The sequence below is a fragment of the Pseudochaenichthys georgianus genome, chromosome 13, assembly GCF_902827115.2.
Source record: "Pseudochaenichthys georgianus chromosome 13, fPseGeo1.2, whole genome shotgun sequence".
In the NCBI taxonomy this organism is placed as follows: domain Eukaryota; kingdom Metazoa; phylum Chordata; class Actinopteri; order Perciformes; family Channichthyidae; genus Pseudochaenichthys; species Pseudochaenichthys georgianus.
The window spans coordinates 42326663-42337586 of NC_047515.1; the positions used below are offsets into that span (position 1 = coordinate 42326663).

General features: G+C 42.1%; 1 protein-coding gene across 1 annotated transcript in view; it reads right to left on the reverse strand.

The window, feature by feature from the left end:
• The window catches only part of LOC117457465 (eukaryotic translation initiation factor 4 gamma 1-like), an 80744-nt gene that overhangs the window by 54763 nt on the left and 15057 nt on the right, over window positions 1–10924 (reverse strand). Inside the window, 4 exon segments of the mRNA XM_071205226.1 lie at window positions 2517–2562; window positions 2564–2620; window positions 7856–8050; window positions 9272–9292. Coding sequence (XP_071061327.1) covers window positions 2517–2562; window positions 2564–2620; window positions 7856–8050; window positions 9272–9292 — 319 coding nt within the window.

Below are 10924 nucleotides of genomic sequence, written 5' to 3' on the forward strand. Positions count from 1 at the left end.
ATGAAAACATTCAGCTGCAGAATGTGTACTATTGTATCCGTTTTATTGTGTTGCCCCATTGGAGGAGCCTGTGACCTAAGATTTTCCTTGATATATCTAAACTGTAGCTATGTACAAATCACATTAAAAGCCTTGAATCTTGAATGCATCACACAGCTCACACACTGATGCGCAGAAGGCATGACACAAAGGAAGAAATGTGTGTTTACAGCCCAGTTCCAGTGTATTCTACTGCTGGTGAGCTACAGTTTAAAACAAAGACGACACATAGTTCAGATGCCTACTGGAGGAGGGAGGGGGTCGGCAAGTTTGTTTTGTTAGGGCATCATCGAGGGAGGGAGTGATAACACATGGGATCATCTGTTGAGTCACTGTATTAAATACATGATAATCCTAAAATGTTCATAGGTATTAAAAATGCTTTGAGTGTGTTTGAACCAAGCGGCAAACTCTGGGGAACAGCCGGGAAGCCAATACGGAAGTGCCACACACTGCAGTTCATACATGGGCCACTAGGGACTGGCTGCAGAAAGGAGCAATTTCCATAGACCCCCATGTTAAAATGCCCAACTTTACAGCGGAAAAAAACATGTTTCTCTCCCTGGCTCCATACATTTTATTATCGATATAGTTAGATTCCACCTTCATGATTATGGATCTGTGAGTGAATTGTTTTCTAACACGACCCTTTTATTTATATTAGGTCTTAAAGTTTTTGCATTAATTAGGGCGTGGTCACGTTGATGGACACGTACATGCCTCACTGTCAGCTAACAGCAACTTGTCCACTCTGCTAGGCTACAACCATAGAGGCTACAACGTTAGTTAGTCATAGTACTGTACTTGACCCTTTAGCTTTAGCCGTGTTCGTGGTGATTGTGCCTTTTAGGGAATATTGTTACAAATACCAGACAATTAAAATGTCGTGCTGTGCGCTTGAATGTACTAACAGAACTTCCAAGAAGTCTAAAATGATAATATTATACATGTTAACCCCATTCTCAGGTGTTTGTGTGCTTCGTAGTTTAGCTTGTTACTTATTAGCCAGCTAAGGACGTAACCCTTTATGCTATACATTTTAGTTTATGATTCAGCCTTGGGAAAGACTTTTATAGTCGATGGCTATGACGCCCATAATGCTAAACGGGAGCAAATGTTAATACGGGACCCGATTATCCCAGTGGTGGCCGCCGGAGCTAACGAGGCCGCAGGGGGCTAGCTCCAGCCGGCCTCCCGGAGCTAGCCCACTGCGGCTCCGTTAGGTCCGGGCGGTGGAGTCCGTCTTTTTAAGTTGTGAATGACAAGCATTAAGAATAACAAAATATAGCTAATTCTCTTGCAGATGGTCTCATTTGATTATGAATGTAACGTTTATATAGGGGAACTACACTGTTAGCAGTAACTTGGTATGCATGTATTTCATGTTAGCTTAGCTTCTTAGCCTGAGCTAGCTCCGTTTACTTCCAGTTCGGAGGCAGCAGGTCCCGCCTCTTTGCCCTTATTTGGAGCAGGCGGGATTAGACGTCACAGTCGAGCCGTTAGTGGCCGACTCCGCCTACTAAGGGCTTCACGGCAACTCTGCAGAATCCTATGGGTGACGTCACGGACCCTACGTCCATTTATATATACAGTCTATGGTCTGTACCTGTTTCACCTAATATTTAATTATACCCAACAGTATTTCATTGACACAATTTGTTTAATCTAATTGTATTTTACATATATGGATACTTACTCCTGCATTAACTTGCACCACTTTGTCACTTGCACTATTTGTATCGCATTATTTTTAGCCTAGTTATCTTAAGTAGGGCTGAACACTTTGAAAAAGAAAAATCTAATTTCAATTATGTTTGACTGATATTGCAATTGCTAAATGAGTCACGATACAAGGGAGAAATTACCTTTTTAATAAACTTTATTCATATTATCAATGTGAAATATGTATTAAATTACCTTTCACAAAAAATGATCAGTTCCAAAGAATGATTTTTTAACTACGTCTGTCGAACACTGTTTGACGGTGGCTTCTCTGCAGCTCCTCAATACTACATAGTTTTACATTTACCAAATATTGCCCTCACTGCTATTGTATATAGCACTAGTCCATTTGACTGTACCTGCTGTGTGTACTTACTCTTGCATGGCTTACTCTTTGAGATAGTCTTTTTTTGTTTCATTAATGAGATTTATTATTATTTCAGTTTCATTTCAAACGATGGCTCCTATGTTGGATTACGTAGCTGTGTGTGTGACAGTGCGTGTGTGTATAGTGTGAGTGTGTGCGAGTGAGTGTGTGTTATCGCCTTAACTAAAAGCAATATCAGAACCCATCAATCTAACAACAATAAGCCTCTGCCGGCAAAACCAAATATTATGTCGGATATCAAGATGGCTCCTATGTTGGATTATGAAGCAACTTAGAGTGTGTGTGTGTGTGTGTGTGTGTGTGTGTGTGTGTAGCTTAGCGCGCGCAGTGTGTGTGTCTCAGGTGAGGCCCAGGTAGAGCCTCTTACCGTAAGTACCATATTCAGCGGGGCTGGTGCCGGGGTAGAAGCCGGGCCGTCCCTGCAGGGACCGGGTACTGCTGGGGGGTCGTCACGTAGGCCGCTGACCGGTACTGAGCAACAGAGGAGAGTCGGGGCATTGTTATTAGAAACAGTTTGGAGGAGCATTAGTACAAATAACGGCAGCCAAAGATACTTTTCCATCCCCTCACAATATACAGCTTTAGGACATTTGAATTGATACCAATCACAGGGTTCCTGCGGGTTTCACCAACTCAAATTTAAGACCTATTTCACGGCAAGAAAGTATGAAGGAAAATTGCTATGAAAGAAGAAATACATCCCATAATTACTTACAAAGTAAATGTATTCATGTTCAATATAAGAACGATGACTGGACATAACAGCATAACAGTACACTGAACTGTGTTGGCGTGTTAGACAAAGTGTGTGTGTGTGTGTGCACACGTGTGAGTGACAAGAGCTATAGTCAGAGCTCTGCTGTCTTGTATGTATTGGTGTTTAGCGTCCACAGCACCTCCGCTTTTAGGGTTGACGTAAACTCAAACGTCGCCCGGAGGTCCCCCGGTGTTGTTGCGGGAGCTGCTGCACTAGCTAAAGGTACAGCGGGCTTCAAACACGTCCCCGTAAATTAGATGTTTTCCAACCAAATACGGTTTGAACTGACACTTCCCCATATTTATTTGTAAGTAGATTCGAAGATACCAAGGTTTCTGACTGCCGCTAGCTGAAGCTTGGTTGCTAGGTTACTAGCTGGGTGTTCTCCGATAAGGGGCCAGGCGAAACAAAGTCAGTGATTACTGGTTCCATGTTGATTTATTTCAATCCAGATGGTTGGGGGGAACTGGAAGGCTCTTACCGTACTGGTCACTTTGCAGCCCGACATTTCCCCCAAAACACATTTAGACGCGATCGCAACACAGAAGTACCTTTCAAATCCCATCATTTTTTAAGACCTTTTCTTATGTTTTTGATCATATTTAAGACTTTTAACAGGGTCTATGCAGGAATCCTGAAGTCACATGTAAAACCTTTAAAGACCCTTTCCATACATTTTAAGACCTCATCGCCACTTCAAGTTCTAACCGGTTACCTTGGCGACACACTTTACCTCACATTGACTATATGCAGTATTGATTGTCCTTCCTCCTTATATTCCAACCATTTGGACGCAGACTTGCATTTCCCCATAACGATGTTGCTTAGCAACCGGCGTAAACGGACCTTCCGTTAAACAAGTACAAACCACAGACTGCCTGTGTCATGGCGAATACAGGCGCTGGTTATTTATGTCTGTAGGCCGTTGTTGTGAGTGTGGACGGTCGGAGCATATATAACGTTAGCTTAGCCAAGCTCCATTCAGAAAACACGCATTTTAAAAAAGGTTTTTTCGCCTGCCGTCTGTCTGCAGACTTGTCAAAGCATTAATTCATGGTTTTTACTAACCGGTATCAGTATGTTGTTACTTCGGCATCATTTTGAAACGTGTATTACAATTAAAATCACGGTCAAATATGTTCATTTTGTTTTAGTTGCCAGCGATTCTCTCACTAGTTTAGCATACTCAGCCCGGTTGTTGGCCCGGAAAGAACCTCGATTTTGGAGAGCCAGAAAAACTGTGAAAAAGTACCCGCTAGTCGGAACCACGCCGAGTGGAAACGCAACAAAAACAGGCTCTGGCACGGCACGCTTAAACCGCGCTGTAGTTGAAATGCGCCAAAGGTAAGCTAGGTAGGCAATATAAGGCTTAGTCATCTTGACAAAATAGTCTTATTGTAAAGTGGTACCCACAATTGTACTCGTTATTAATAGTACTTATATAAGTACTTATAATCAATATATTAATAAGGGATTTCAATTTTGACGGACCGATTCTATTTTAACGGGGGCGAAAGAGACGGGTGAGCGATACAGGGAGAGAAACACAGAAGAAGAGATGAAAGCGCGGCAGAGAGAAGCGGAGAGGAGAGTGAACAGGCGAGTTAGCGGCAGGGAGAGACACATCATTACACATGGCGCTCTCTAAGAAGAGGAAAGTGGACAGGGAGAACAGAGCTTTGAACCCTGAGTGCACTCATTCATGTTCATCCTGCCCACTGGGAGCACAGAGTCAGTGTCTCATTTGTTCAGAGACCGTGGCGCTCATTAAAAGAGACCAACACGCCACTATGAGACAAAACACAAAGTGTTTGACCAAACATTCCCTCTCAAGTCAGAACTGAGGTCACGACAAATGAGCAGTCTCAGAGCCCAATATGATCAGTCCACCAGGATCACAATTAAAACTAAATATCGTTCCAGGGCAGGCTAACCAATGAGCTAACCCAGGCTAACCAATGAGCTAACCGAGGCTAACCAATGAGCTAACCCAGGCTAACCAATGAGCTAACCGAGGCTAACCGATGAACTAACCGAGGCTAACCGATGAGCTAACCGAGGCTAACCGATGAGCTAACCGAGGCTATCCGATGAGCTAACCGAGGCTAACCGATGAGCTAAACCGAGGCTAACCGATGAGCTAATCAATGAGCTAACCGAGGCTAACCAATGAGCTAACCCAGGCTAATCAATGAGCTAACCCAGGCTAACCAATGAGCTAACCGAGGCTAACCAATGAGCTAACCGAGGCTAACCAATGAGCTAACCGAGGCTAACCAATGAGCTAACCGAGGCTAACCAATGAGCTAACCGAGGCTAACCAATGAGCTAACCGAGGCTAACCAATGAGCTAACCGAGGCTAACCAATGAGCTAACCGATGAGCTAACCCAGGCTAACCGATGAGCTAACCCAGGCTAACCAATGAGCTAACCGAGGCTAACCAATGAGTTAACCCAGGCTAACCAATGAGCTAACCCAGGCTAACCAATGAGCTAAACCCAGGCTAACCAATGAGCTAACCGAGGCTAACCAATGAGCTAACCGAGGCTAACCAATGAGCTAACCGAGGCTAACCAATGAGCTAACCAATGAGCTAACCGAGGCTAACCGATGAGCACCTGCATGTGTGTGAGAATGGCCCTGACACCATTTCAGCCCAGATTTACACTCCTGGCAGGACAATAAGCTCGAGCTCAATTCTCGCACTGAATTTAAACAAAGTGAGTGAGGGGCTGCAATATAAGAGGGAAAGAAAGAGAAACCTTAAAACTGTTCACTTGTTATGATGTGTAAAGACTAGTGTTGTCACGATACCAACATTTTGGTTTCGATACCGAGTCAAGAATTGCGATTCCGATTCTTTTTCGATACTTTTCTTAAAAAAAGGGAAACACGGAATATCGGCTTTAAAATTAGGAATAACAGATGATTTTAGCAGTCAGAACAACTAAAGCAGCAGTGTTACTAAGAACAGAAACGCCAAAGAGTCACATCTAATAGAAATATATAAAAGCATTTATTTTAATTGTGTAGCAGTGAGTTTAACATTTTGGCAGCACTGTTGAGCATTTTGAAAATGTATGCCTCTGTGCAACGCTTAGTCTTTCTATCTTTATAGCCACTGGTGTAAAGTAACTAAGTTCATAACTCAACAAGTACTATACTTGGGTACAATTTTGAGATACTTGTACTTTATTTAAGTATTTCAATGTTTCTTTTGCTACTTTGTACTTCTTCTCCTCTACAGTTCAGAGGTACATGGTTGTACTTTTACTCCACTACATGTATTAATACCTTTTAGTTACTTCACAGATGTGGATGAATGATGTGAAATATAACCAAGTGTTGAATCAGACTTTAGTTCACCTGGAGTAAATCCACCAGCTAACCCTGCAGTCTACAAAGTACTTCAGACTAGCTGCACCTTCACCAGCTTTGAGAACACTTTCATGATCAATCATTATAAAACATATATATATATTATTCTGAAATGGACCAAATCTGCACAACGACTACTTTTACTGTCGCTACTTTAATACTTTTACTTGAGGAACATTTTGAATGCAGGACTTTTACTGTAACAGAGTATTCCTACACTCTGGTGCTTCTACTTTTACGGTCGCTACTTTACACTATATTGTGATGATAATACTTTGTACTTTTATTTGAGGAACATTTTGATTGCAGGATTGTTCCTACATTCTGGTACTTCTACTTTAACTCAAGTACAAGACCTGGGTACTTCTACTTTTACTCAAGTACAAGATATATACTTATAACACCTCCGTTTATAGCCTATGAAAAAAACTAATAGAAAACGAAGGCTAAAGCTAACGTTAGCAGATAGTGATGCTAGTTTGCTGGTTAAGTTTGCTCAACGATAATATTGCGACAGAAAAACTTTTCAGTGCACATCACGCTCTGCCGCTCTGACAGGGAGCTCTGCTCTGAACACCTGAACGGCCCGTTCACAGACTTCTGGCGTCTTTTCTGTCAACAAGCCGAGGCGCAGCGGCAGTTGCACTCCCACTTGCAGCCATGCTTCTCGTTTTCTCACATGCTCTGGCAGGCTAGCGCGTGGCCGCGTGCACGAGAGAGGCGAGGGACTTGAGAGGAGCGGGACTGCAGGCACGGCTACAGGGAGTGGAAGCAGAGCGCTGAACACACACGGCTCTTATTAAAACGGCGCCTTTTCACGGGTGTACTTTTCCCGTCATTCTTAAAGTACCGATACTAATGACACGGAGGAATCGTACCGTTTTTAACTGCAGGGTATCGCGGTACCTTTCAAGTATCGGTACACCGTGCAACACTAGTAAAGACTGATATTGTTCTATAATCGTCTGAAACTGTCGAGTCATGATGTGAAACGGTTAACAAAGAAAAGGGAAACTCAAGCTGCTGCTACACTTTATTTTATTTATCTAAATTAAGCACTTTTAAGATGCACACATTTTCAAAAGCTATTTCATTTATTTTATTTGTAAATGCAGTCCGAGAGGAACATTACACATATCCACAGTATTTACTGTATATCTGTTTAGTTCAATGTTAATTGACAATACATATTGTCGTTTATTAATTGTACTTTCTTTATTTGATTGGCAGTCAGCTGTTGATTACATGCAGACGTTGATAAAGCTACAGGTCACTTCAATATATATCACACTACTTCATGAAGCAAGTTAGACATTTGATGTTCCGGACCTTTGCATGGGGACATTTCCCTCTAACTGGACCTCGTTGAATTTAATTGAATACCCCTGTAATATAGCCTTCATAATTAATACAAATGGAGAAACAGGTAGTCAGTCAATAAATATTTAAGAAAAACATCATGATTAAACACATTTGGGTTTATTGTCAAGCACTGAATGATATGAGTAAACGGGGTGTCATGTGATCGATCCATACACCATGCAGCATCACATCTTAAATTCCTCTCACCTGTCCAGGTATGAAGTAGGCGGGTCCCTGGGGGGTGCTGGGGAAGGGGATCTGCTGCCCGGGGATCATCATCATCTGAGAGCCGGGGCCCGCCTGGTAGACGTGGGTCGGTGTGACGGGCCGGGGGCCGCTGTTGGGAGGGATGCCCCGAGGACCCCCGTTAGGAGGGAGGCCGGCCCTGTTGGTGTAGTAGGGCTGGAGGGGAGGAAGGGAGGGGGGGGAGGAAGGGAGGGGGGGAGGGAAATGAGCAACTTTGTGTGAGTCTCCATCAGTGTACCATAACAGTGTATATGAAGGATCTTCACTAAAGCATGGATTCACTTAATGTATTCCCATACAGGGAGAGTAGGGGCTCGGACAATCGGGACCCCCTTGAAAACGCCATGGAGCATCTCAAGGGGGGGGTATCCTAATAAATACATTTCTAACAATAAAAGAGAGTATGATAAATATATATTATTAACACTTCTAGAATTGAATTTCCACATGTAAGCAAGATATTCACTTGTAGGCAGAGGTGGGAAGTAACTAAGTACATTTACTCCCATACTGTACTTAAGTACAAATCTGCACAACGATTACTTTTACTTGAGGAACATTTTGAATGCAGGACTTTTACTGTGATAGAGTATTCCTATACTCTGGTCCTATACAGATCTGAGTACTTCTACTTTTCCTCAAGTACAACACCTGAGTACTTCTACTTTTACTCAAGTACAAGATCCGAGTACTTCTACTTTTACTCAAGTACAAGATCTGAGTACTTCTACTTTTACTAAAGTACAAGATCCGAGTACTACTACTTTTACTCAAGTACAAGATCTGAGTACTTCTACTCAAATACAACATCTGAGTACTTCTACTTCTACTCAAGTACAAGATCCGAGTACTTTTACTCAAGCACACGATCTAAGTACTTCTACTTTTACTCAAGTACAGGATCCGAGTACTTCTCTCACCTCTGCTTGTAGGTGAAAAGTTACTTTGGATTGGTACTTTCACGTTTAACGCTTACATTTTATTTACTTTTTGAAGTTTTAATTTCAATGCCAAGACTTTTACTTGCAACACGGTGTTTTGACAGAGTGGCAAAAGTACTTTGACTTAAGTTCAGGACCTAAAGAGAGGAATAAGCGATTCTCAGTACAGCAACACGTCCTCCCTGCAGCACCAGCTCCTGGTTCGCCCCGAGCCTGCGGCCGGGCTCCGGCTGGAGACATGTTGGCGCAGAGATAAAGCAGCTCATGCTAATTCATTCACAGCTTCCTCATTTGCATCCTGCTGCAGGGCCGGGAGGTAACCTCGACAGCCAGCAGAAATCACAGGGCCAAAAAATATATATATATATATATATATATATATATATATATAAACGGCCAAATATTTGACACGCTTATTAAGATGGTGGGAAGTTACCTGTAGCGACCTGAAGCTTCCCTTCAGCAGCACACACACAGGGCACACACAGAGAGGAGGAGGAGGAGGAGGGGAAGAGAGGAAGAAGCACCACAATCAGTTAGAGCAAAGCACCCGGAACCTTCTGTGCCAAGCGGCGAATTAACGAGCGGCATGCAGAGCTGTGATCCACAACAACAACAACAACAAGGCCTGAAGACTGTCAGGAGGTGTAACTCTGAGAGAGGGATTCCTGATCTAAATGTTTACTTAGTTAAATAAAGAGAGGAGAATTAAATTGTCTGTTTTTAAATCAAATCACTTTGTTATTGTGATTAAAAAGCATAGTTTAACTTGAATACATTCGGATATGAAGAGTAGGGGAAATATTCATCAATAAATGCCACTTCTAAAATCACAATATTTCCTTGATAGTAGGGCTGCTCAATTAATCGTATTTTAATCGCTTGCAACGATTTTTGGGTTTTTCAGTTGAATTATATTTAAAGTTCAGGGTAATCAACCGTTAAAAACATACCGTTCAAATAGTTTTTCTCCAATAGATTGATGTTTTCAAAGTAAATGGATAATCGTTTTTAATAATCGTGATATCAATTATTGACCCAAATAATCGAGATTATGATTTTTGCCATAATCGAGCAGCCCTACTCGATAGTTAAGAAACCAATATTACAATACAACAAACCATCTTAAATAAGGCAATTAAATATCATACAGTCTCCCTGCATACACCCTGATGAACTCAAAAACCTCTTTTCAGGAATACAGTTAAACCTAAATGTAGCTAAATATTTAATGTGTAATCTTTGACATGTACTCGAGGAGAAGGTAAATCCATCTTCTGAAATATTCAAACACATTGTTGATTAACTATCCTATCCGTAGGCACGGGACGACGTGAGAAAATCCTTGCAGGAATAATTGTGATTCCCCTTTTCTCTAAGTCGCTTAGGATGTTTATTTTAATAATGGAGATAAACCACAATCAAACTATTGTCAGTGTTTACTAATCCTATATCGTCCCACCACTGGATACCAATGATTAACATGCTGTGTCATCAAGTTAATGTTATAGTCTTGGGGTTAATCAGAATGTCTAGTATAAAAAAAGTCAACGTTCCCTCTTTCAGTTCCTAGTTGGGTGACCGATTAAGGAAACTCTTGTGGTAAGTTTCCCCATGGTTCATGTTGGAAAATGTCCTTAAAAGGTTGTCCGCACATTGTATTGAAAGCAGACATAGGACCTTTGAATCTTCTCCACTGTTTCTAACATGTGTTAAAGGATAGTTATGGCGCATTTCCACTGCAGCGCGGTTTAAGCGTGCCGTGCCAGAGCCGGCCTGTTTTTGGTTGCGTTTCCACTTGGCGTAGTTCCGGCTAACGGGTACTTGTTCACAGTTTTTCTGGCTCTCCAAAATCGAGGTTCTTTCCGGGCCAACAACCGGGCTGAGTATGCTAAACTAGTGACGTGAGTGGCTACAACTACAACAAATGAACATATTTGACCGTGATTTAATTGTAATACACGTTTCAAACTGATGCCGAAAGTAACAACATACTGATACCGGTTAGTAAACCATGAATTAATGCTTTGACAAGTCTGCAGACAGACGGGAGGCGAAAACCCTTTAACATGCGTGTTTTCTGAATGGA